A 24,805-nucleotide genomic window follows, 5' to 3' on the forward strand; every position below is an offset into this window, starting at 1 on the left:
GTAACAATATTCATGTCCATCAGTAGGGGAATGGTTAAACAAAAGATAATATATTCTTATTATAGATTAGGTCATTCTGTATAAGCTGACATGGAAGGAATTGCAGGAAATGTTAAACAAGAAAATGAAGTTGCAGAATTATCCTGTGATGGTTAATTTTATGTCAACTTTGCTGGGCTATGGTACTCAGTTACTTGATCAAACACCAATCTAGATGTTGCTATAAAAGTATTTTGAGATGCGATTACCATTTGTCTCAGTAGAAGAGTAAAGCACACTACCCTTCATAATGTGAGTGGACCTCATCCAATCAGCTGAAGGCCTTAAGAAAAAAGATTGAGATCCCAGAAGAAGGAATTCAGCCTCCAGACTCAAAACTGCAACATCGACTCCTGCTAGAATTTCCAGCCTGCTGGGCTACCCTGCAGACTTTGGATTTTACATCCCCCACAGTCATGTAAGCCAGTTCCTCAAAATGAATCTTTCTAGATACAAGATAGCCTACTGATTCTCTTTCTCAGGAGAATCCTGATGAACACAGATATAAATGCTGTGATGCCATTAATGGGGAGAAAACTTCACAGAGTCTCTTAGACTTTAGCCATATTTGTCTCCTTGTAGAAAAGAAAGTAAAATAGGAGTTGAATAATCCCATTTTTATTGTCTTGAACATACTCTTCTTGTGCAACTTCTTGCTTTCAGCATGATTTTAAACGGCGTGTGTGTATACGTGTGCACACACGCACATATGTAATTCGCATATCTCATCTCATTCTAGGCTGAGGTGCATATGTGTATACCTCACGCCACCTGCACACCTCAGCTCATTCCAGGCACAACATTCCTCCTCTTTTGGGTTTGCCTCATTTCTGTCACCATCCCTGGAGGCTCAGGTACCCCCTTCTGTCCTTGTAAATTCACACTCATCTATCTCCACAGCGACAGTGGTTTTCCTTAGTTGCCTCCAACTTTTATTTTAGGGTGACATGTCCACCTGGAGCCAGCGGGCCTGTGAGCATTTCTTGTCATGGGGCCATATTAAACTTTCCCCTGAGCCTCTGAAATTCTTTCTTCTTGTCTCTGGAGAGGGCCTCTAGTACTCTTCTGCTATTAGGAACTTCACAGAGAAAAGCTTAGTTTGTACAGTTTGTGTTGCCCAGGTAAGTCATTTCCCTTCCCATAATGATGGGGAAGAGATTACATTTAGAAATAGTGACCCCAAAAGGTCATGATCTGATTATTGAGTCCTGACTTCTGATCTGAAGCTTTGACCCTGTCCTCGGATACTGGAGCCTGGGATGGCTGTCTGTCCCTCTTTTATCTCTTTTAGCCATTATTTTCCCTCTGCCTCCTCCTTGGCAGCAGCCACTTGCTTGGGCGTTCTGAAATGTATGTGGATTGTGGCAGTGGCAGGACACAGAGATGATGGGCTATTGGACCAAAACCAGCCCTCCTGCTCCCCCATGGGGCAGGTGGGCTAGACTAATCCATGAAAGAATACATAAGAATGAAAACCATTTGAGATGGTGGAGATTAGAGGTTCCATAACAGAACTCTCAGGGAACTGGGAAACTCCATAGGCTCAAAGAGAATGACTGCTCTTTGATGCCCAGGAACAAGGATGCAAAGGGGCGTTTGCTGACGCCCCACACATCAAGGAGCCTCGGGAAGAAGAGCCTACAAAGGAAACAGGAAGGCATTCAAGGCTAATTGTGCCCTGCTGACCAGAAGTGCCCTGGGAGAGAGCAGAGACTGAGCAAGGCCTCCTGGACACACTGGGCTCCAGCTGGGTATTGGCAGTCAAGTCAGGACTTGAATGGGCTAAGGGATTGAGTGTGGGGGCTCCCTGCTGTGGGAAGTGACAGGAGCAGAGGCCAGCTGGAAGAGAAGGCACATCTATTAATTTTTTTTATAATTAGAACACATAATGGATAATGTGGGTGAGCTCCCAGATGCCTCTGATAATGGATAATGTTGGTGATCTAGATGCCTCAGCTCCCTTTTTACCATGGTGCTTTCACCTCAAGCAGGCAGCACTTGTGCCTCTTAGCAGAGCCCTGCCCCTGAGCTCCAGGAGCCTGCCCTGCTTTAAGCAACAAGAGCCACAAGTGCCCTGAGGCGGTCCTCGTCAATGACAGAGGAGTGTGGGTGTACGAAAGCTCTGCTCCCTGGCCTCAGAGGGGGACAACTCTGAGCATAACTCACCCCTCAGAGCTCCCCACAGGATCAGACTAAGCCACTGGTCACGGGATGTCCTTAAAACTGCGTCCTTCCTGGGCCGCTGCTACTGTGTTGTCCAACTTCCCCCACTCCCTCACTGGCAGCACATCCTTAATAAGTTACTTGCACATGAATACTTGTCTTAGTGTCTGCTTCTAGGGAACCTGGCCTAAGAGCATGTGTAAAAACAATTCCATTCAGGAATATTACATTGCAAATTGAGATAAAAGTTACTGGAGGTTTTATAGTAATTTTAAACAAAATGCTGACAGTGCAAATGTGTATATAGTAAAGACTGAATCCTCCTCTCTCCTCGGACCCTCACTTCCCTAGTTTCCCTTTCACAGAGAACGCTCCTTCCAGAGAGGAGGTGGTATACACACAGAGGTGGGTGTGCACGCAGAGCTGGGTGTGCATCTGTATAACGGAGAGGCAGAGGGAGATTTTACACACATAGAGGAGAAGGCCGAGTAGAGAGTTGAAAATGCTTTGAAGATTAGAGTAATGAGGCCACAAGACAAGGAATGCCAGCAGCCACTAGCGCCGGAAAAAAACAAGCGGATTCTCCCCCTGGCCTCCAAAAGGAGCAGGGGCCTGTTATAACCTTGATTTTTGACCCAGTGATCCTGATTGTGAACTTCTGACTTCCAGAACTGTGAGAAATTTCTATTGTTGTAATCCATCAATTTTGTGGTCATTTATTATAGCCACCCTAGGAAATGGATATAACATGCATGGATGTCTCTCCAGGGTCACCCTGTAGGGAGTCCTTGACAGTATGTTTGCATGTGAAGAGTCTGGGGAAGACTTTGTGGTTGAGGCAAGGGCCTGGACTTCTTGCAATGGGTTGAAAGGAGCCATAGTGGGATTTTCATCAGAGAGCTGTACATTGGGACAACTGGCCCTGGAGAAAGGGCCAGAAAGGTGGATAGAGCAACAGAAGCCCAGGGAAATAGAATAAGGGTGGTGGTCATGGGTATCAGTTAGGTTGCTTTCCACTGTTCATAGCAGGAAATCCGACTAAAAGTGGCTTAAGCCGTAGGGGTGTTCATCTCATCTCACTGAGCAGGAAGTCTAGAGCAAGATGGGGAGGTTGCAGAGTCAGCTTTTTCAATGGCTTAAAGATGCCACCAGGGTCCCAGGTGCTGCCATCTTTCTGTACTCATCCTCAGCCTGTCTGCGGGCCTCTCCTCATGATCCTCACAAGGTGACTGTGGCAAATCTAGGTGTCTCATGCAAATATGATGACAATGGTGAACAGGAGCAGTTTTTTCCTGCCACATGTCCCTTTTTATTAGCAAGTAAAACCTTTCCCAGAAACCCCCAACAGATTTCCTCAGGTCTCATTGGCCAGGGTTGAGTCACAGACCCATGCCACTTGTCAAGAGTCATGCTTGTCCAGGCCTGGGGGGTGTCAGTGAGGAAGGAGGCCTGGGCCATCGAGGGGCTGTTGGCTTTGGCAGCCAACAGAATGTGCCACTGAGGGGGACTAGCAAGGCAGGATGCTCCTAGAGGTATTTTCAAGACTGGACTTGTTGACGGTCTGGATAATGAGATGACAAACGGAAGTGTTTGACCTTTAATCTTTATCTGCACTTTTTTCTTCCATAAACTCAATTGTCCTATTTTCTCAGACATCCATATTTCACTTCATATACAACATTTAGTGATACAAGTAAGATATACCTTTTTAAAAATTTATCCAACAAATAAATATTGAGTTCCTACTGTGTGTCAGCCACTGTGACAGCATGATGAATGGATGAAATTCAGGCAGGCAGGATTGATTCCATTTAGTCAAGGGAAGGAGTGTAGTCATTAAAAATGAATGCCCACCCCCTGGCCTTTCCACATTCATCAATAATTCCTCTTCATTGTCAAGCTTCCTGAGGGGTGCTGGAAGACCTTAAATCACAGAAACCTTTTAAATCTGACGAGGGGAGAGGCAAGTATGCCATTCTGGTGAAGATCATGGGGCAAAGTGAATTTCGATTCTTGCTGCAGAGGAAGAAAGGATGAAACAAATGATCACATTTTCAAAATCCTGTGACAAATGCGGTTTAAAATATTCAAGGTACACCACAGAACGACAAGAAATAAGTGTATTAGGGTTCTCCAGTAAAAAAAAGAACCAGTAGGAGATTATGCACACACACACAAAGACACAAAGAGATTTATTATAAGGTTTTGGCTCATGTGATTATGGAGACTGAGGAGTCCCACAGTCTGCTGTCTGCAAGCTGGAGACCGAGGAAAGCCAGTGGTATAGTTCAGAGGCCTGAGAACTGGCAGCTGATGGTGCGGATTCCAGTCCAGGTCCCAAGCCCTGAGAACCAGGAGCAACAAGGGCAGAAGATGGACATTCCTGTTCAAGCAGTGTTAATTCAGCCTTCCTCCACCCTTTTGTTCTGTTCAGGTCCTCAATGACTGGATGATGTTCACGCACATTGGGGAGGGCCATCTGGTCTACTCAGTTGGCCCATTCAAATGCTAATCTTTTCCAGAAACACCCTCACAACATGCCCAGAAATAATGTTTATGCATCCTGTGGCAAGTTAAGGGCTCAATGTGATAACAAGGGCTATATCTTTAGGTTTTCCCAATGTGTTTGAGATAAAAGGGTTGGAGATAATTCTATCAGAGCTTTAAACACACACACACACACACACACACACACACACACACACACACACCCTACTTATTATCTTACAGTTTCTGGGCCAGAAATCCAGGTGAGTGAACTGGATCCTCTGCTGCTTAGGGTCTCAAAAGGCTGAAATTGGATGTCAGTAGAGCTGTGTTCCTTATTAGAGGCTTTGGTGGGGAAGAATCCACTTCCAAGTTCATTTAGGTTGTTGGCCTTGTGGTTGCAGGTCTGAGGTCCTTGTTTTTTTGCAGCAGTTATCCAGGAGCTGCTCTTTGCTCCTAGGGGCTGCCCCCATTTCTTATGCTTTCCATGTAGCCCCCTAAAAGAGCTTTTCAGATGCATGAGAGCCACAGATGAAGAGAGGGCAAATGGTTCTCCAGAGACAACTGAAGTATATTAAATCAGTGAGCATAAAAGGTTGGAGGGTGTTCTTGTAGTTATGTGTTCACTCATCACCACTCCTTGAAATATGTTCTCTGAAATTTGCCTGGCCAAGGCTTTTAATACAGCTAAATAAAAAGGAAGGGCCTATGGGTGGTGTATAACTGGTTGAGAGGCCGTACTTGGCAATGATGTGCTTTCACTGGGAGGAGGTCTTTCTTCATGGGCTTTCTGATGCCTTGTCCTGTTTCACATCTTTTTCAGGGGCTTGTGTAGGGATCTAGAAGGTGGTGGACCCGAAGAGACCTGATTCTGGGAGGCCACAGAATATCTTGGGTGGCCCTCGGGATCTAAAGAACATGGATGCTCTTGGGCTCCACAAAAGCATTCCAGTTGGGCAAAGGGGAAGAAAGCCAGGTCATGTCTGAGAGTGGGGAAGACTCTGAAGCACCCACCCATGCCAGGGTCAACCAGAGCTGCTTGTTCTAAATGTATCTGTTTTTACATGTTGTTTCTAAATCAGATTATAGTTGATGCTTAAAGGAAGCATCCTACTAATAAAAAAAAAAAAAGAAAAGAAAAGAAACAAAACAACCTTGAAAATTACTGATCTAATCCATTTCCTTTTTTGAGTAGGTTTTCCAGACTTCTTAAACCCCTCCAATCTCTTACCTCTTAGTATATGAATATTGGACTAAAAACCAGTTCAATAAATGTAATAGGAATACATTTAAGTATCAACAAATTGCATTTAAGCTCAAAAAAGTCAATAATATAGAATGGCGAATACCTGATTTGACAATAATTCCAAAGAAAAAGAGTTAATACAGGCCAAGGATGTCTCTACTGCTTCCCTCCAAGTGCTCTGGGCTGTGACCCAGTGAACATTTCCAGATCACAGCCCATGTTTCTTTGGGCTCACTCTCTGCTGAGACCCTGCTCCACCTCCGATCTTCACTTTTGAGGCAGTTGCTCGCCCTTTCCAGCCCAACCGTAATGCCACCAGCTTTGTGGGGCCATCTATAAGACTATCAGCGGGCTTTGCTCTCCCTTCCTTTTTAAACAACCACGTTTCACCTTACCTAGGAATTACTGAAGTTACCAAATTGCTATGCAAAGTCCTTGAGTCAGGGACCAGCCATTCCTTATATTCATGGTTTCTGGATCCAAATTAGTTCCTTTTGTGTTGCAGTTTTTTTTTTTTTTTTTTAAAAAACATTGATTGAATAAATAATTGGATGAGGTTAGCACTGCTTAGAAAAGATATCTTTGACCAAATTTATGAAAACACATGCATGAAGGACTTCTCCCTCTTTTCTTCAGTCTACTGCTGGCTGACTTGGAGTCTTAGGTTCCACCATGACCACCATATTGATGAGAAACATAGACTCTAGGGTACAGGTGAGAGTGACAGCGACGGGGGAGACACCTGGAAATGGTGGGAAACAACTGGACATGTTTATCTTGGAGGAGGAAAAAACAAGGGCAATCAGGTAGCTGGCTTCCTCATATCTTTGAAGGGCTGACTTACGAGAAAGGAAGTAGACTGTTTTTGTTGGTTGTAAGGGAAAAACTAGGTCTAATTGGAGAGTGTATGTGGAACTCTTCAGCAGAGGAAGTGGCTGGGGCCTAGGATTGTCAACTCCCAGATGCTGGTGTGACTCGGATGTTCCATTACCACTAATTAGGAGGGATGTTTTAGGCAGGAAGGACTAGCGCAGTGGTTCCCAAACCTTGGTAGTCCTCAGAATCACCTGAGGACTTATTAAAAATTCACATTCTGGCTGGCTAGCTCATGCCTGTAATCCCAGCTCTTTGGGAGGCTGAAGTGGGAGGATCGTTTAAGCCCAGGAGTTCAAGACCAGCCTGGGCAACATAGTGAGACCTTGTCTCTCTACATTAAAAAAATAAAAATTAGCTGGGCATGGTGGTGTGTGCCTGTATTCCCAGCTACTCAGAGGGGCTGTAGTGGGAGGCTCACTGGAGCCTGGGAGTTTGAGGCTGCAGTGAGCTAAGATCATGCCATTACACTCCAGCCTGGGTGACAGAGCAAGATTCTGTCTCAAAAAAATAACAAAAAACACTTTGGGAGGCCGAGGCAGGCAGATCACGAGGTCAGGAGATCGAGACCATCCTGGCTAACACAGTGAAACCCCGTCTCTACCAAAAATACAAAAGATTAGCCCACCGTGGTGGCGGGTGCCTGTAGTCCCAGCTACACGGGAGGCTGAGGCAGGAGAATGGTGTGAACCTGGGAGGCGGAGCTTGCAGTGAGCCGAGATTGCTCCACTGCACTCCAGCCAGGGGACAGAGCGAGACTCCATCTCAAAAAAAAAAAAAATTAATTAAATAAATAAATAAATATGCATTCGCAAGTCACTCTGCCTCCCTGGAAACTCAAAGTCAGAAGGTCTGGCGGGTGGGATTAGGGATCTGCATGTAAAAAAATTCAGCCAGGCCCAGCAGCCACTGGACTAGAGGTCCACCCTGACCCCTTCCAGCTTGAATAAGCTGGGCATGCATGTTGACATGCTGCTTTTAAATCAGTGGCCTCTTTAAACATCCTTTTGGGGTGAAGTGGCAAATTGTGCTTGGCAAATTAGACTTAAGGATTGAGAACTAGTCTAGTGAGGGCAAGAGGCCTCTGCTTTCATTCTTATAACTTTTTTCTTTTTATAAAAGTGATCCATGGACACTTTCTCAAAATGTTAAACATAGTTACCATATGACCCAGCAATTCTACCCCTGTATTTAAGAGAAGTGAAAACATATGTCCATATAAAGACCTATGTACATTAATGTTGATGGCAGCTTTATTTGTAATGTCCAAAAAAGTAGAAACAATTTAAATGTTCATCAAATGATGGATAAACTATGGTATATCTGTATAATGGAATATTATTTGGCAATAAAAAGGAGTAAAGATATATGCTACATGTATGAACCTTGAACATATGCTAAAGTGAAAGAAGCCAGTTGCAAAAGACCACATATTATATGAATCCATTTATATGAAATATCCAGATTAGGCAAGTGCATAGAGACAAAAAGTGGACTTGTGGTTGCCTAGGGGTGGGTGGGGGAAGAGGGGACTGACTGCTAATAGGTACAGGGTATTGGTGTGGGGAGTGATGAAAGTAGTCTAAACTTAGATTGTGGTGATGGTTGTACAACTCTGAATATATTATAAACCACTGAATTGTTGGCTTTAAATAGATGCATTTTAAGATACTTCAATTGTATATCAATAAAGATGTTGAAAAAAGTGACACGTGGTCATTAAAGATAATTTAGAAAATACAGGTAAAGAAAAGAAAGCAAAATAAACCCCAACTTTCAGCATCACTGGAAGATAGCTGCATAACATCTTAGGATAATCCTTCCTGTGTATATTCTGTCTATATTTGCATATTTTTTACAAAAATGATATCATACTCTTCATACTGTTATACATTTGGGTATGTAACTGTATCCTGAAAATGTTCCTGTTATTAGGCTTTTACTTCATTATTTTTAATGGCCATAGAGTACTTCAATCTATGAACAATTTTATTTTAATTTATTTAATTAGTTTTCCATTGGTGGGTTTTTGCTGACTTCAATTTTCTTGCTCTTATAAACCATTAATATTCTTTAGCAATATCACTGTAATTCATGTCAGTTTTGATTCAAGGTCCTTACTGTTTTTAGAAAAATAAACTTTCTATTTTAGAGTAGTTTTAGGTTCATACCAAAACTGAACTGAAACCACAGAGTTCCCATACAGTATGTAGCCTTTCCAATTGGCTTCTTTCACTTAGTAATATGGATTTAAGGCTCCTCCAATCTCGAGAGCTCATTTCTTTTTAGTGCTGGATAATATTTCATTGTATGGTTCTACTGCAGTTTCTCTATCAGTTACTGAAGGGCATCTTGGTTGCTTCCAAGTTTTAGCAATTATGAATAAAGCTGCTGTAAACTGCCATGTGTAGGTTTCTGTGTGGACAAAAGTTTTCAGCTTATTTGGGTAAATAACAAGGAGTATGATTGCTGGATCATATTGTAGAATATGTCTAGTTTTGTAAGAAACTGCCAAACTGTCTTCTGTAGTGGCTGTACCATTTTGCGTCCCCATGACAGTGAATGCGAGTTGCTATTGTTCCACATCCTCGCCGGCATTAGGTATTGTCAGTATTTTGGATCTTGGCCATTCTAATGTGGCATCTCATTGTCTTATTTGCATTTCCCTAAAGACGTATGATGTTGAGCATCTTTTTATATGCTTATTATTTGCTATCTGTGTATCTTCTTTGGTGAGGTATTTGTTCAGATTTTTTGCCCATTTTTAAATTGGGTTGTTTTCTTATTGTTTAGTCTATGAATTCTTTGTATATTTTGGATAAAAGTCCTTTATCAGATATGGCTTTTGCAGATATTTCTCTTAGTCTGTGACTTGTCTTCTCATTCTCTTGAGGCCTTTACTTTTTGAAATTAGTGAATTTTTATCCCATGAAAACAAATTTTACCTTTGATTTTACCTTGAAAATTCTTGATGTTGTTCAGAAGCGGGTTTGGACAAGAAGGTGAGGGGTAGGGAGTAGCACAAAAGCATTATTCTATTTAGAATCTATTTGGGCCACAGGATTCTGCAGAGTTACCTTCCTGTATAAAGACAAAGTCACTTTGAAAGAAGCAGATACACTCGTCTCCATTAAATGTTTGTTGGATGTTTTGTTTTTCAGTCTCCATCAGTTGGCTTTTGCTGTGTAACTAACCATTCCAAACGTAGTGGCTTCAAATAACCATGTATTAGCTCATGATTCTTTAGGTCATCTGATCAATTCTTTAGCCATAGGGCAACCCTGCTGATCTCTGCTAGGCTCTCTCATATGTCGGCTGATGGCTGAATGATCTAGAGTGGCCTGACTCATATGTCTGGCAGTTGGCTAGAACACAGCCTGGTGTATCTTAACATTCAGTAAGCTAACCTGAACCTCTTCACAGGATGGCAGCCACAGGATTCCCAAGAGCAGCAAGTGGGCAAGCCCCAACGTGCCAGCTTAGTTCATGCCGCAGTTTGCATCACATTTGTTAATGTACTATTGGCCAAAGAGAGTCACAAAACCAGCTCAGAGTCAAGAGATGGAGAAACAGACACTACCTCCTGATAGGACCCTCCATAACACACGGCAATGGAACAGAAACAGGGAAGAAACAAGTTTATGTGTGGCCAGGTAAATAATGGCCTTGTGCTTGATGGCCAGTACATGACTGTATCTAATTTTCATACGTGAATATACTTCCAACTTCCACATACAAAATGCCCATAAAATGGTAACACAGCATCCTGGCAAATTAATTCACATTTTTGGTGGCAAACTCATGTCTCATTTTAGGTATGATTTACAGCAATTTTGATAAGACTTTGAGGATACAAGACAATGGTGGCAGAACCTACCCCAAAAATGCTAGCACAGGTGCATTTATTCACTCACTCAACAACTAATTATCAAACAAATACTTCCTTAAGTGCCTGGGATTCATCAGGAAGAAGATAAACTCCTTGCCTTTGTGGAATTTGTGTTCTACTGCAGGGGCAGAAAAACAAGGAAGTGCTAATTTGTGATCAATATGCGGAAATGGTAGGACAGGGAACAGAGTGACGGGGGGGTTTTCTAGAGGACCCCAAATAGGGTTGTCCAGTCTCTCTGAGACCATTTTCATTTTCTTGACTTTGGTTTTTTCATCATTGGTTTGTCCCATGGTAGGTGTCAGTGCAGATGCTGATGGGGACCCGGCAGTGCATCTGTTATGGCTCTGGTGGATTTATCTCCGGTAGAGCAGGGAGCCAGACAGAGTGGGAGGCGGATTGCAGGACTTGTGGCATTGGACTAATGAACAGCCAGAGGTCTGATCTGTCCTGAAGGCAGGATATTCCAGCTGGAGGTTTCTGGCACCTCAGAAGCCCTATCAGAGATGGGTCCTCAGAGAGCATGCTGTGGGATTAGTGCGATGCAGTTTGGTTTAAATAAGAGCAAAGCATAAGGAGGGAGGGCTGAGCAAGAATTGTGGTAGCCATAGCAACATGATACTGACAGTTGAGTCACCAGTCACCACAAGGAGAGTATTGGCCAACTGCGATTGCCCCAGCACGGCTTGAGAACGTGGCACCTTTGAAGTTACCAGGCAGAGAAAGTCAGGGAGAGAGAAATTCATCGTGTTGAGCTTTTCCCAGCATCCCATGTCTTACCAATCCCTTCCTTAGTGAGTCAAGGCTGTGACAGCCCAGCGCATGGTGTGTTGTGTGGCTCTGTTCATTGTTAGCTAGGACCGTGAAATCACCTTTAATCTCCATTTCCCCCTCTCTTAAGGTTTTGAACCAACCTTTATTCAGAGACCTCTTCTGGGTTTGCATTTTATGATTATCAGTAAGCTGTTGGGAATCCACTGCTGATAGGTGGAGGGGACAAAGTTGACACTTTTGGGTTCTAGAATTCCTGCAGACTGGCTCTCTCCCCAGGTCCCCAACTCCAAAATAAACATCTTTTAATTATACACTTCAGAAAAGCTTTTTTTCCAATCCCCTTTCTTTTGTCTGGGTAATAGGTAAGGTGAAAAATCAGAAAGGCTAAAGTTATGATGTAGGATCCCTCATTCACCTCTGATGGTCTAAAGAGAGTAATAAAGTGGCAAGTCCCATTTACCCCCAGAGAGCCTAGTTTTCTGTCTCATCAAAGCTAGTGGGAGGGACTTGGCAAGTCTCTGGATGAAGAAAATTTCTTTTTTAATTGTTATCAAACAAAGCGGTTTCTAAGTTGGCCTGGGAGGACCCCCTCACCCTGAAGCAATCAACGTGTGTTTAAGATGTCATCTTCTGGAGGACAGGAGCCCTGTGCTGTTGTGTACGTGGTTCTGATGAGCAGCTGACAGGATGGGACGGCTTTGTGTTGCTTAACCACAGTCAGAACTGCAGTGCCTGTCCCTGCTATGGGTCAGCGTTGGCCCCAGCCGTCGCCCCTTAGCCTCCGCACGTCTGGCCTCATTACCTTCCCTGTGATCGGGAGCCCTGCATGGTCGCATGCCTTGCCTGGTTCTCATTCTGCTCATGCAGGTGTGTGTGGGCAGATACCCCTGATAAAAAGGATGCATGCCATCTCCCGCCCTTCCATCCGGTAGCCCCTTTCTTCTTTCTGCCTTCCAAGTAACTGACATAAGAGAAACCACATGTACCAGGACCAGATCACCCAGCATGTCCCAGAATCCAGGAGAGTGTTATCTTGCACATGCAGGTTTGGTTTTCTTGCCAACTTGGCATTGTGCTTTAGGAGAAGCCAGGGCAACGTCTCAAGCTAGGACGATCTACCCAGTGTGGGTTTTTATCTCTCTCTTCCAGGGCGAGCTGGTGGCACTGCTGGACCTCACAGTAGGTTATCATAAATTAGACTTCAGGGCTCCAGAGGTAATGCAAGGCCACAGTGTCTGGCCTGGAGAAAATCGGGGCTAGGTGTGCCAGCCTTGAGTGTGGTGACAAATTAGCAACACTCCCCTTCAGCAGTAACTATATCATTGTATTTTCCTCAAATCAAATGCGGTGACTTTGTTTTTTTTTTGAGATGGAGTCTTGCTCTGTCACCAGGCTGGAGTGCAGCGGCACGATCTGGGCTCACTGCAACCTCTGCCTTCCGGGTTCAAGCGATTCTCCTGCCTCAGCCTCCCGAGTAGCTAGGACTACAGGTGCCTGCCACCATGCCTGGCTAATTTTTGTATTTTTAGTAGAGACGAGGTTTCACCACGTTGGCCAGGATGGTCTCCAAAATCTCCTGACCTCATGATTTGCCCACCTCTGCCTCCCAAAGTGCAGAGATTACAGGCGTGAGCCACTGAGCCCAGCCATAAATCAAATGAGGTGACTTTCATTACAATTTTCCTCCTACAGGTTGCCTGGTATGTGGTTCTTCTTAGAATAATAGTAATAAACCAGTTAGCTTCTGCTGTGTAATAAAGCTCCCCAAAGCTTAGTGAGTTAAAATCATAACCCGCACAGGTCAGCTGGGTGACTTTTCCTTCAACTTTTAGGAAATCGACTGATCTCAGCATGTGCCTGCAGGCGCTGATGGGTGGACCGCAGCTAGCAGCTCCAAGATGGCATCTCTCACGTCTGCTGCTTAGCAGGGCCACAGGTCTCTCATTATCCAAAGGCTAGCCTGGGACTGTCCTCATGGCATAGGCAGGGTTCCTGGAGAGTGAGCAGAAACAGCAAGGCCCCTTGAGGCCTAGGTTCAGGATGACTGTAATGTCACATCTGCCATATCCTGTTTGTCACAGCAAGTTCCAAGACCAGCCAAGATTCAAGGGGTGACCAGAGGGACTCTCCCTCTTATGGGAGGAGCTGCCGAGCTGTGTTGATAGTGGCCTGGACACAGGGAGGTCATAATAGACACCATTCTTCCAAACAGTATGTTTCAGGTAATAATTATTTTTATTTCGCTGAGCTCCTACAAGGCTACCGAGTTTGCTGCCTTTCTTACCTGGTAGAGAAAATCAGGCAAAGATGTGAATTCACCAGCACTGGATGGGTAAAGAGTCTCGGAACTGAAGCTTTTTATGCATTACATGTATTTTCCTCTGCCCCCTTTTCTGCATCTAAGAACTAAGCTTTTTCTTAAAAAAAAAAAAAAAAAAAAAAATTTCTCTTTGAACATTATGAAAGCCTAAGTTATCTAAAATGAGAGGACTGCTCTCTTAGACTCTATTATGTTGTCCTAATTACATATCAGCAAAATGTTTTTCTGGGGCATTGTGTGTAAAACAAAGGAGAAAACAACATCTCTAGCTGGCCAGCGTGCCTGTCCCTCCCTCCCGTGGAGGCCTGCGAGGCTGAGGGTGGGGAAGGCTGGCTGTGCTGGCTGCAGAGGGCTTTGCTCTTTCTTCACAGAGCAGCAGGTCGCCCCTTCTCTTCTCCCTCCCTCCACCTCACCTCCGTGGGCTCCATTGGATGGGAACCATGTGCTGCTTCTCCCCACCCTAGACTGGGATCTCCTGGGGCAGAAAAGGCTTCCCAAGTGGCCAAGACAGAGTCAAGCTGACTGAATGTGAGATTCATGAATGAACAGTGGTACCAGGCATAGCCCTGCCCTTTAGCATCCTGAGGGCCATGTGTAGTTTTCTGCAGTGCTGCACGCCGTGTTCCAGCATCTGCTTTCCACTTGCTAGGTAGAGGTGAAGTGGCCCTTCTTTCCGGCTTGGCATTCCCCTCCGCCCTGCCTCTGGATCTCCACTTTCCACAGCTGTATGAGAGCAGGACCCCTACCCTCCGTGAGGGCTGCTGTGGCCAGCATGTGCCGAGCAGGGGCCAGGCAGCCCTGAGAACGCACCAGCATGCTCTGCCTCCTCTGCACTAGCAGCTGCCACCTGTCCTTGCCATCGGCCATTTCCCTCCTGCGGAGTACTGCCTGTGGCCTCCTGAGACCTCACCATCCATCCAGAGACAGTTTCCAGGCTTCTTGTGACTTGCCCTCTTGAGATATTTGATGGTGTGATCAAACTCCCTATTTTTTTTTCCCCCTTCAACTTTTAAGTTCCAGGGTGCAAGTGCAGGATATGCAGGCTTGTCCGTGTGCCATGGTGGGCTGCTGCTCAGATCAGGCCATCACCTAGGTATGAAGCCCAGCATCCATGAGCTGTTCTTCCTGGTGCTCTCCCTCCTCCTGCACCTCCGACAGGTCCCAGTGTGTGTTGTCGCCGCCATGTGTCCATGTGTTTTCACATGTGTCTGCATCGTTCAGCTCTCCCACTTACAAGTGAGAACATGTGGTGTTTGATTTTCTGTTCCTGCGTTAGTTTGCTGAGGATAACAGCTTCCAGCTCCATCCATGTCCCCACAAAGGACATGATTCGTTTCTGTTTATGGCTGCATAGTATTATGGACTGGATAAAGAAAATGTGGTACAAACTCCCTTCTTAAGCCTGTTTCCCACGCTGGATTGTCCAAGGGCTGATTCCTTCCCACTCAGCCCATTTTCATTCACCTTCTGCTCACCCCCTCACAAGGAAATCCAGCCCTCAGGCAGCCTCAACCCTCCAGGAGTTTTCACCCACCCTGAGTCTGGCAACACCTCCAAGTGTTTATCCCCATCCCAGCCCTTTCCTGGCCCTGAGCTATGGATTAGTTTCCTGTTGCTGCTGTAACAAATCACAGATTTAGTGACTTTTAAAACAACGCAAGTTTATGGTCTTATATTTGTTGAGTCAGAAGTCTGAAATGAGTATTAAGGGGCTAAAATCAAGGTGTTGACAGGGCCACATTCTTTGTGGAGACTTTTAGGAGAGAATCTGTTACCTATCATTGCCAGCTTCTGGAAGCTGCCCATGTTCCTTGGCTCGTGGCCCCTTCCCTGGATCACTCCAGCCTCTGCTGCTGCCATCACCTCTCTTCCTCTGACTCTGGCCTTCCTGCCTGTCCTTATAAACGCCCCTGTGATTACACTGGGCACACCTGGATAATCCTGGCTAAACTCTCCATCTCAGTATCCTTAGCTTAATCACATCTGCCACATCCCTTTTACCATGTGAAGGGAACATTTTCACAGGCTCCTGGGATTAGGATGTAGACATTGGTTGGGGCCATTATTCTGTCTACCACAGGCTGTTTCATTTAGCTGCCGCCTGGACATTTCTATAGGTTCCTCAAACTCAGTGTGTCTAGAATAGAATTCATTCCCTCTCATTGTCCCTCCTCATCCTGTATGCCCTGGCTCAACAGCTGAGCAGCCATTGCCCAGTTCTCTGAGCTGTTGTCTGGGTGAAACATAATGTTAAATACAAATCCAGCATTGATGGGCACTTGAGTAGTTTCCAGTGTCCTGCTACTGCAGACAGCTCTCCAGTGAATAACTCAGTGCATTTCTCATTTTTTAATATGTAGGATAAATTCCCAGAAGTGAGATTGTTGGGTCAAAGGGTAAATGTGTTTGTAATTTTGAAAGATACTGTCAAATTGTTCTCCAGGAGGGCTGAATCAATGAGCCCTTCCACTAGCAATGTACAAGAACGCATGCTTCCCCACAGCCTTGGCAACAAAGCGGGTTGCCTAACTTGTGGGTTTTTTACCAGTTCAATAGGTGAAAAAATAGTATCTCAGGATAGTTTTAATTTGCATTTCTCTCATGAGATTCTGCATTTCTCTCATGCGCTTAATGGATGTTTGAATTTTCTGTGATCTCTCTTCATATCTTTGGCCCTTTTAAATTTTGGACTATTGGATTTTTTCAATTTTTACAAGCCCTTTTTTTCTCTGTAATATGAGCTGCAAACATTTTTCCATTTTGTCATTTGTCTTTTATATCATATGAGTTTTTATATAACCAAATTTGTCATTTTTATTTTTTGGTTTCTGGATTCTAAGTTATTTAGAAAGGCCTTCCAGTGTTCCCTTTAAACATTAAAATAATAACATTTTATTATATGAGGGGGATTGGACACAGGCATCTATTTCTTTTCTGAAAAATCTCCGTGAAATGAAACTAAAGGAATGATATAATTAGATAGATACAGGCAATTCTCATATTCTCGGATTCTGTATTTGCAAATTCATCTGCTTACTAAAATTTAATGTAACCCCAAAATCAATACAAATGGCATTTTGTGGCCATTTGCAAACATGTGCAGAACAGCAAAAATTTTGAATTGCCTAATGTGCACATTTCTAGCTAAGGTCAAACAAGGTGATATTGTGCCTGGTTTCAATGTTCATACTAAAAGCAAGTGTCCTTTTTTTGGTAGACATAGGGCCACATTTTTCATGTTTTTGTGCTTTTTGTTGGTGATTTAGCTGTTAAAAATAGCCCCTATGCATAGTTGAATGAAGTACTGTTGTCTAGTGTTCCTAAGTGCAGGAATGCTATGATGTGCTTTACAAAGCAAATACCAGTGGTAGGTAAAGTTTGCTCAGGCATGAGTTATAGTGCTGTTGGCTGCAAGTTCAATGTTCATGAATCAATACTATCTGTTAAACAAGGTTACATATTGATCAGTTTGCAAAAATGTTGCGACCAGAGGCTTCCAAGACCCTAACCCTATATTTCTGTTATGAGCAATGGTTCAATATTCACTAATGCACTGTTCACAATGACTTTATAGAATATAGCTACTAAGAATAATGAGGTTCAATTTTAGGTAGATAGGTAGGTAGGTAGGTAGGTAGGTAGATAAATCGATGCCCACACGAACAAAAATATTAGAAGAAGATAAAGTAGAAGATGAGTGATTTCAACAAATTTTTAGAAGCTAGAAAGTAGATAGAGGAATCTAACTAATTTAGCAAAATGGAGGAAGCTACAACCTGGACAAGAAGGGTGCCATTTGTCTCTTGCAGAACCCAAGAAAAGCTCTGGTTTTCAAAGCATAAATCATCATGTGATGGGAGGTTGGGGGATGGGAGGTTGGGGGATGTGAACTGCAGAGCTGAAAACCAGGGCATTGGTTTAAAGTCCTAACATGATGTGGTAGGATCCCTAGTTCCCCATCTCTGTCACATGCAACCTAGGAACTGTAGAGATAATGTAGGTATCAGAAGAAACCACTTAAAGAGATAAAATAAATGCATCCATGAAGCAAAAACAAGATGCTGTTTAAAAAAAAAAAAAAGCAATCAAAAGATAAGAAAGAGCTTTTGGGTCTTAAAAATAGGGCAGCAGAAAAATTTAAAAATATAATATTTTGAAAGACAAAATGAAGGCAGTCTTTCAGAAAGCAAAATGAAAAGAGTAAGAAAATTGTGGGGGAAGGAATAAAATTAAAACATCTATCACACATTTTGATTAATACCAGGTCCAGAAAAAAAGAAGACAGAAAATGGAGGGGAGAAAAGTTATCAAAAGGGGGGAAAAAACACTTTTCAGAACCGAAGGACAAGAATCTTCAGATTGCAAGGCCATCAGGTGAACAATCCTTTGGGTAAAAACCCACACCAAAGCACGTTGTCATGAAATTCTGGAACTTCTAGGGGAGAAAAAAATCCTAAAAACTTTCAAAGCAACACAACAGGTTACAGTTAGAGTATTAGTAATCAGAATAGATTATCTCAATAGCATTGCTGACATCTAGAAGCTACCAGAGGTACTTTCAAAATTTTGACAGATAAATCAATTTCAGCCCAGACTTCTGTACCTAAACTGTTATTTAAGACAAAGGCATTTTTAGAAATGCACAGATTCAGATGACTTCTAGGGCATTGTTGCCTAGAGAGTCACTACAGGATGTGTTCCTGCAAAATGAGAAGGAAACCAAAAAAAGAGAACATACTAGCCATAGACGCTAATTTAGGAAGAACCCAGGCATGGAAAGCAGCCAGACCAGATTGGAGCAAGGGTTCAGAAATGACGTCGCCGGTGGGGAAAAATGGAACTAATGTATTTAGGATCTTGGCATATTTATTGATGGGCATTAAATAGAGGTATTGCAACATGTGGGATGAATTAGTGATGGGTTCATGTACAACCAGGAAGATGAAAAAAATTGAGGTAATAATTAACTCCAGGAAAAACAGAGGGTTATATAAAAAAGAAGGCATGGTCATAGTGCATAATTTGACCCAGCATTGAGCAATATTTGCAAAACTGTGATAACACAAACACTGACTTTTGATTTACTTTAAATTACAAAAAAACCATTTGAAGCACAGAGAAAAAGGAAATAAGAAATGTATATGGGAGCACTAAACCTTTATTTCCCATGGTAGAAAATTAGGATACCTAAAATTGATAAGTAAAATAAGAGTAGTATAAGCACACCCTGCCAGTAATTTATGGGCATTAGTGTTTTGGTAGCAATTTTACAAAAGAGGCAGAGGTAGTTTTTGTAGAACTCTTCCTTACACACCCTAACTGGTGAAAGGCAAGGGCTCAATCCTGTGGATGTCAGGAACAGAGGCAAACTGTCCCCAGTCACTGTTTTCAGGTATGGAGACCACCCCAGATGTAGTGTCAAGCACCTTTCAGACAAGGGAAATCAAATTCCTGTCTTCATTTATAATCATGTATAAAGAGCAACATATTTTCTTTCAAACTCCTTTTCTCCCAGATTGCTTCCCAGAAGAAACACAGGAGAAAAGAAGAGCAAACTGACATTCAGAATACAAACTTTCTCACTGGACCAATTTATGAATTCCTAATTATTTCCCTATATGGAGGTTCTTTAAAATGATCAAAAGACAAATGCATTTCTTAGTAAACTCTACATTCTGTTGTCCTAATTTTTGGAGGGTAAAGAAAGGTTGTGTAGGATGTCTATTTCTTTAGTTGATTTGCAATCACTGGAGAAATTATAGGGAACAAAGGAAAAAAGAGCCATAAATACAAATGAATTCCTTTTATACGAGTTGAAAAACCACAGGATATGCTCCATTTTTTAACACTCCAGGTGTGATCGGAGATTACGTATCCACCACAGGAGAGTGGAGAGTTAATTAAAATTTTTGCTCCTACTCAGAGAAAGAAATGTCTTTTTGTTTGATAAGCAGGCTGGCTTTTGAGTGCTGTTGGTGCTTTCTTCTCTCCTCACTGGAGTGTCACAAAAAAGCAGATCAAAGAACCTCCATCCGGATATGTTTCCTACCACCTTTCTTAGCTAATGGACTTAAAAGTGTCTTTCACTGACAGGCTCATCTCGTATTTTAGAAATGCCATCTCTTTACTATATTGATAAATATGCAAAAGGGCTATGATAGATGCTTACGGAAAATCACATTTAACATTAATTAGGCCAAGACCATCCCAGATAGTTGGAGTGGGAGAGTCTGGCAGAGTGCAACATCTCACCCCTACCATTTGTATTTTACTTGTCAACGCACCATGTGATGGCCAGAAATTAACACGTGAGATTGAACCTTCAGCTCTCTCAAGCAGGGGTACGTTTTGTTGTGTTTTCCCTTTTGCTTTTGGTCTTTATGATTCGGTACCCTCTGGCTGACATCTCCTATCCTGAGGGGAAAAAAATGTTTGGGAGAAATCCCGCTGTTTTTTTTCTTTAAGAGAGTGACAAAATGAAATAAAACGGAGCAAAATAGAAGCAGCCGGTTTGCAGTCTGTCTAAGCAGGCGGGTTGGGCTGCAGCAGGGGTTGTTCATTGTCTCGCAGCTCTGGGTGCCCACAGAGAAAACCCGGCCCAGGATGCAGCCACCAATAAAAGGACTCCATTCTGCCACTCAGGGCTTTGTGAGGCGCCAAAGCTTGTCCTGGTTGCCATGGCTACTGTCTGATTGTGGCGGGGTTGTCACAGTGCTTGATAAAGTGGGAAGGTTATTCTTGATAGGCCCAAGTAATCATAACCTCGCAAAGCTTGAGAGTGTGGATTTAAAATTGTTTTTCCTCCTCTCTTTAAACTGGGAATATGGGGATGGGGGCAGGGATTCTCAGGATAAAGCAACCTCAGGGCTCCTTCAGCAAGTGGTGAGCGTGGCACGCAGCAGGAGGAATACAGGCTGTGCTCATCTGGAAGGGAGGCATGCGTGTGCCTGGAGGCCAGGCAGAAAGGATGGTTACAACTGCTGGGCCATCTCTGGCCTGATAGGGGCTTCAGGGAAGGGACCAGAATGGCATTCTCTCCTGGCCCCTCCTGTAAACAGATTATTCTTATACCTCTCTCTCCTTTCCTCCGTTCCCTCCTCCTTTCCCCCTTCTTTTACTAAGTTTCCTTTTTCCCTTTCCCCTTCTCCATTTCTGCCCTGTCTCAGTCCACTTGTGCTACTATAACAGGATACCTGAGATCAGGCAATTTATAAAGGACAGACAGTTCTTGGCTCCTGGAGGCTGGGAAGTCCAAGGTCGAGGGCCTGGCATCTTGTGAGGGCCTTCTTGCTGCATCATCCCATGGCAGAGGGGCAGAGAATGGGGGAGAGAGCAGGAGACTGCACTTGTAGCCTCAAGCCCTTTGCCTGAGTTGGTATTAACCCATTCACAAGAGTGGAGCCCTTCTGACCTAAACACTCCCATGAGGCCTCACCATTCAATGTCGTTGCATTGGGGATTAAGTTTTCAACACATGGAAACTTTTGGGGGGACACATTCAAACCTTAGCACTTTCCTTCTTTTCTCCCCTTGCTCCGTCCATTCCCTTGCAGTGCAGCAGAATTTCTAACAGAGCTGATCCTTTAAAAAAAAATTTTTTTTTTCTCACATGGAGAATGATGGGAACACTTAGATTTGAGACAACAGCTGATACATTCTGGCCACAGAGTTACAGACTTTTCTTTTGCCAGGAGGGACCTACATGATTACCTAGGCGGTTGTTCTCAGACTTAGCTGTATCAGGACTACTGGGAAGGGCTTTTTAAAACACAGATTCTGGGGCCCTACTCCCAGAGTTCCTGATTCATCAGGTCTGGGATGGGGCCCTGAAAATCTGGGCTTCTAACAAGTTCCCAGGTGATACTGATGCTGCCGGCTCGGGGCCCATGCTTTGGGAACCACTGACATAGGCCAGTACCCATTTTATACAGCTGAGGAAACTGAGGCTGCTGAGGGATAAGTTAGTCGCCAAGGGTTCAGGTGACTTGATAGCCACTCTGGAACTGGTGTCCAGTTATAGAAGCTTTAAAAGCCATTTGAAGAGGCAGGGTGGGTAGGTTGTTCATCGTCTCCCTTCCATCCCACTCACCCAGGGTATCCAGATGAGCTGGTTTTGTTCCCAAAGGGCCACCAGCAGGATAGCCACTCACCACACATGGCCACCTTCTGGGTGGAGCACTCCAGACCACGGTCATGTGCGCTGCCTCTGAGTTAAGCCGACCACAGACCTTGGCACTCTAGGCCTGGCTTTGCCTTCTAATTTTTGCCCCAGGAAGCCTGCTGGGACTGTGGCTGGGATCTCTCCCACCTCTGCTGGCATTCAAAGTCTCATGGCCCTGCCAGAGAGCCCTTAGGTTTTCAGTTGCTGGCATATTTGTGCTGTTGCCTCTGCTAGCCTGTGAACTCCAGGGGCCAGGGCCGTGCCTTTGCACCCACCATGGCTCTAGAGTACCTGATAAATGAACTTTGTGGGCATACAGGGTGGAAGGAATCTGGATACGTGATTGAGATTTTCGGAAGCCAACTACAAGAAGCCAAACTATGAGGGATGGGGAGTCTAGTTACACACAGGGCAGGGGTGGGGGCTATACTTTCAGTGTTAGTGAGGAGCCCAGAGTAAGAAATGAGGCCTGTTGCAGTGAGAATGCCTACAGAGGTGGAAGCCAGTGCTGGGGCCTCACATCAGGGCTCTCTCCCTGTGCCAGCAGGGGGCTGAGTTTTGTAATTGAAAGACAAATGTTAGTTCCCCTAGATCCTAATTTGAAATAAAACATGGCAGCATTCATTTATCCCTGCAAGGCGGGGCACATAACACAGGCAAAGCAGCTGCTGCGTGTGCACACACATGTGGATGTGCATGTGTGTGTTGCTACTGTGGCTGGACACAAACGACTTGATCATTTGTCAAATGTAAGTGAACTCCTCACAACACACTCTGAACTCATCCAGAGCAGCACGTGTAGTTACATGCCCTGGATACCGCTCAGGGGCGCAACAATTATGCTCCGTCAGTGAAACTCACAGGAGGCTATTTGTCCAGATGAGAATCAAACAAAATTAATGGATTAATCTTTTGGCTCTAATTCCTTGCTGACATCACAGACTGAAATGGGGCCCAGAAAGAAATCCCATGTTGGCAGTTTGACTCCAAACTTTTAAAGTCTTCAGCAAGCGTCGGAGCAGGAGCCTCTGAGCGGCCAGGCACCGCCACTTCTTTTCTGCGTTGCTGGATCGGCAGATGGAATAGTCCCCTCTCACTGCTTGGGAGCTGGCTTGTGGCAGCAGCAGCCCTAATGCTGGCCTTGTTCCCCCAGGGTGTCGAAGTGCAGACAGACTACGTGCCCCTGCTGAACTCGCTGGCGGCCTATGGCTGGCAGCTCACCTGTGTGCTACCAACTCCCGTCGTCAAGACTACCAGGTAACAGTAACAGTAATCATTAGGATTCTATTGAACACTTCCTCTGTGCTAGTCACTGTTCCTAATGAGCACCCCATGTCTATAAATTATTTAATCCTGTGCAAGAGGCTGGTCGTTATGTAAACTCTCCCACTGGGAAGCAGCAGAGCCAGAATTTCGCATTCTTAACCACCGTCACCCAGAAAACTCCCCTGCACCCCTCTTCCCACATAGGGGGCCCTGTGAGTCATTACTGCCCAGCATGTCAAAGATGAGCTGCTCAGACGGAGGGGGTTCAGAGCCTCCAATGCAAAAGAAATTCAGCACCTACTATATGCCTTGTGCTAGGCTAGGTAGGCCCTTTATATATATATATATAAATATCTCAGTCCTCAAAAAGAAAAGAAAAATCCTGTGAGGTAGAATTGTATTATTATTAAACCCATTTTGCAGCTGAGGGAAGTGTGGCCAGGGAGGTTGAGGGCACTGGTCACCAGCCCCACAGAGGGACTGTAAAGGCCTGCCTTTCAGGCCTTGGTGCGGCATTCCTTACAATTTCAGGTTCATGCTCATTTGTCCACTCTCAGATCTGCTTACGCTCCCTTGAGCCCAGTCACAGCAACCATAAAAGGCCCTCCATCTATATGTTGGGCTTACTATCCAAATCAGTCCTGCCCTGTGGGGCTGTAAGCATGGATATGATTCCCATTTTGCAGATGAGGAAACTGAGGCTAGGGGAGGCTTGGTCACATACTTCAGGCTATCCGCCAGTAAGTGGCAGAAACTGGGCCTAGAACCTCAGTCCGCAGAGTCAGGCACTTTTCCTGGAGCAGGCCGCCTCTCTGCTGACCAGTAGGGATGCCCCCCCACTGTGGCTCCCAGAGCTCCACCTTTCCCAAGCCCTACTGCATATTCACCACTGCAGAGTGATGGACAGCATGGGGCAAGGCTGGCGACCAGGGTGATTGAGAGTGCAGAATCCTGGTGATAACTGATGTCTTTCCTAGTCCCTCCTTTGGCTCACTAGGATCCTCAGATTCCACGTTAGGTCACAGTGGGTCAGTGCACCATGGGGAGCCAGTCTGTGGCCACTTTCAAGCCCCTTGGCCACTGGAAACCACCATGTTCTTTCTCAGCCAAGACTTCAACAGGCATAGGGCAATGCAGTGGTGTAGAAAGAACCCTGGATTTGGGGCCTGAAGACTTGAACCCAAATCCTCAGTCTGCCACTTACCGTGTCATGTTGGTCAAGTGACGGTAGCTTCTCTGAGTTAGTTTCCTGGTCAGTTTCCAGAGGACAAGACTCATAATGAGAATGTATTTGAATGTGAAGGCCCAGCTGGTTCTGGGCCATCTAAGCCCAGGGACTACAGACAGGTCTGTCTGTCTCAGACCTTCACACCTGCTAAATAATCCTTCCTAATCCTCCAACTCCCTGTTCCTTAAATGACCACTTATGGTGGAACGGAGAGTGCGTGGAACTGGGCAGATCTGTGTTTGAATCCTCACTGTGTGATCTCCAGCCTGCTCTTGAGCTGAGCTTTTGTTTCCTTCCTATAAAAGTGGTAGTCGGATTCTGTGGAGCATTGAGGTGAAGCTTAAATGAGCCACTATGTG

The 24,805-nt window shown here is 44.6% G+C and overlaps 1 protein-coding gene across 7 annotated transcripts in view; it reads left to right on the plus strand.

Annotated features, from left to right (window-relative positions):
• Positions 1 to 24,805, plus strand: part of RFTN1 (raftlin, lipid raft linker 1) — a 203,300-nt gene that overhangs the window by 169,198 nt on the left and 9,297 nt on the right. For all 7 annotated transcript variants that reach the window (XM_028843652.2, XM_028843654.2, XM_028843653.2 and 4 more), the window contains exon 8: positions 23,106 to 23,209. In XM_028843652.2, coding sequence (XP_028699485.1) covers positions 23,106 to 23,209 — 104 coding nt within the window. The remainder of the gene's footprint in view (positions 1 to 23,105; positions 23,210 to 24,805) is intronic.

The sequence above is a fragment of the Macaca mulatta genome, chromosome 2 (genome assembly GCF_049350105.2).
Source record: "Macaca mulatta isolate MMU2019108-1 chromosome 2, T2T-MMU8v2.0, whole genome shotgun sequence".
NCBI classification, from domain to species: Eukaryota; Metazoa; Chordata; class Mammalia; order Primates; family Cercopithecidae; genus Macaca; species Macaca mulatta.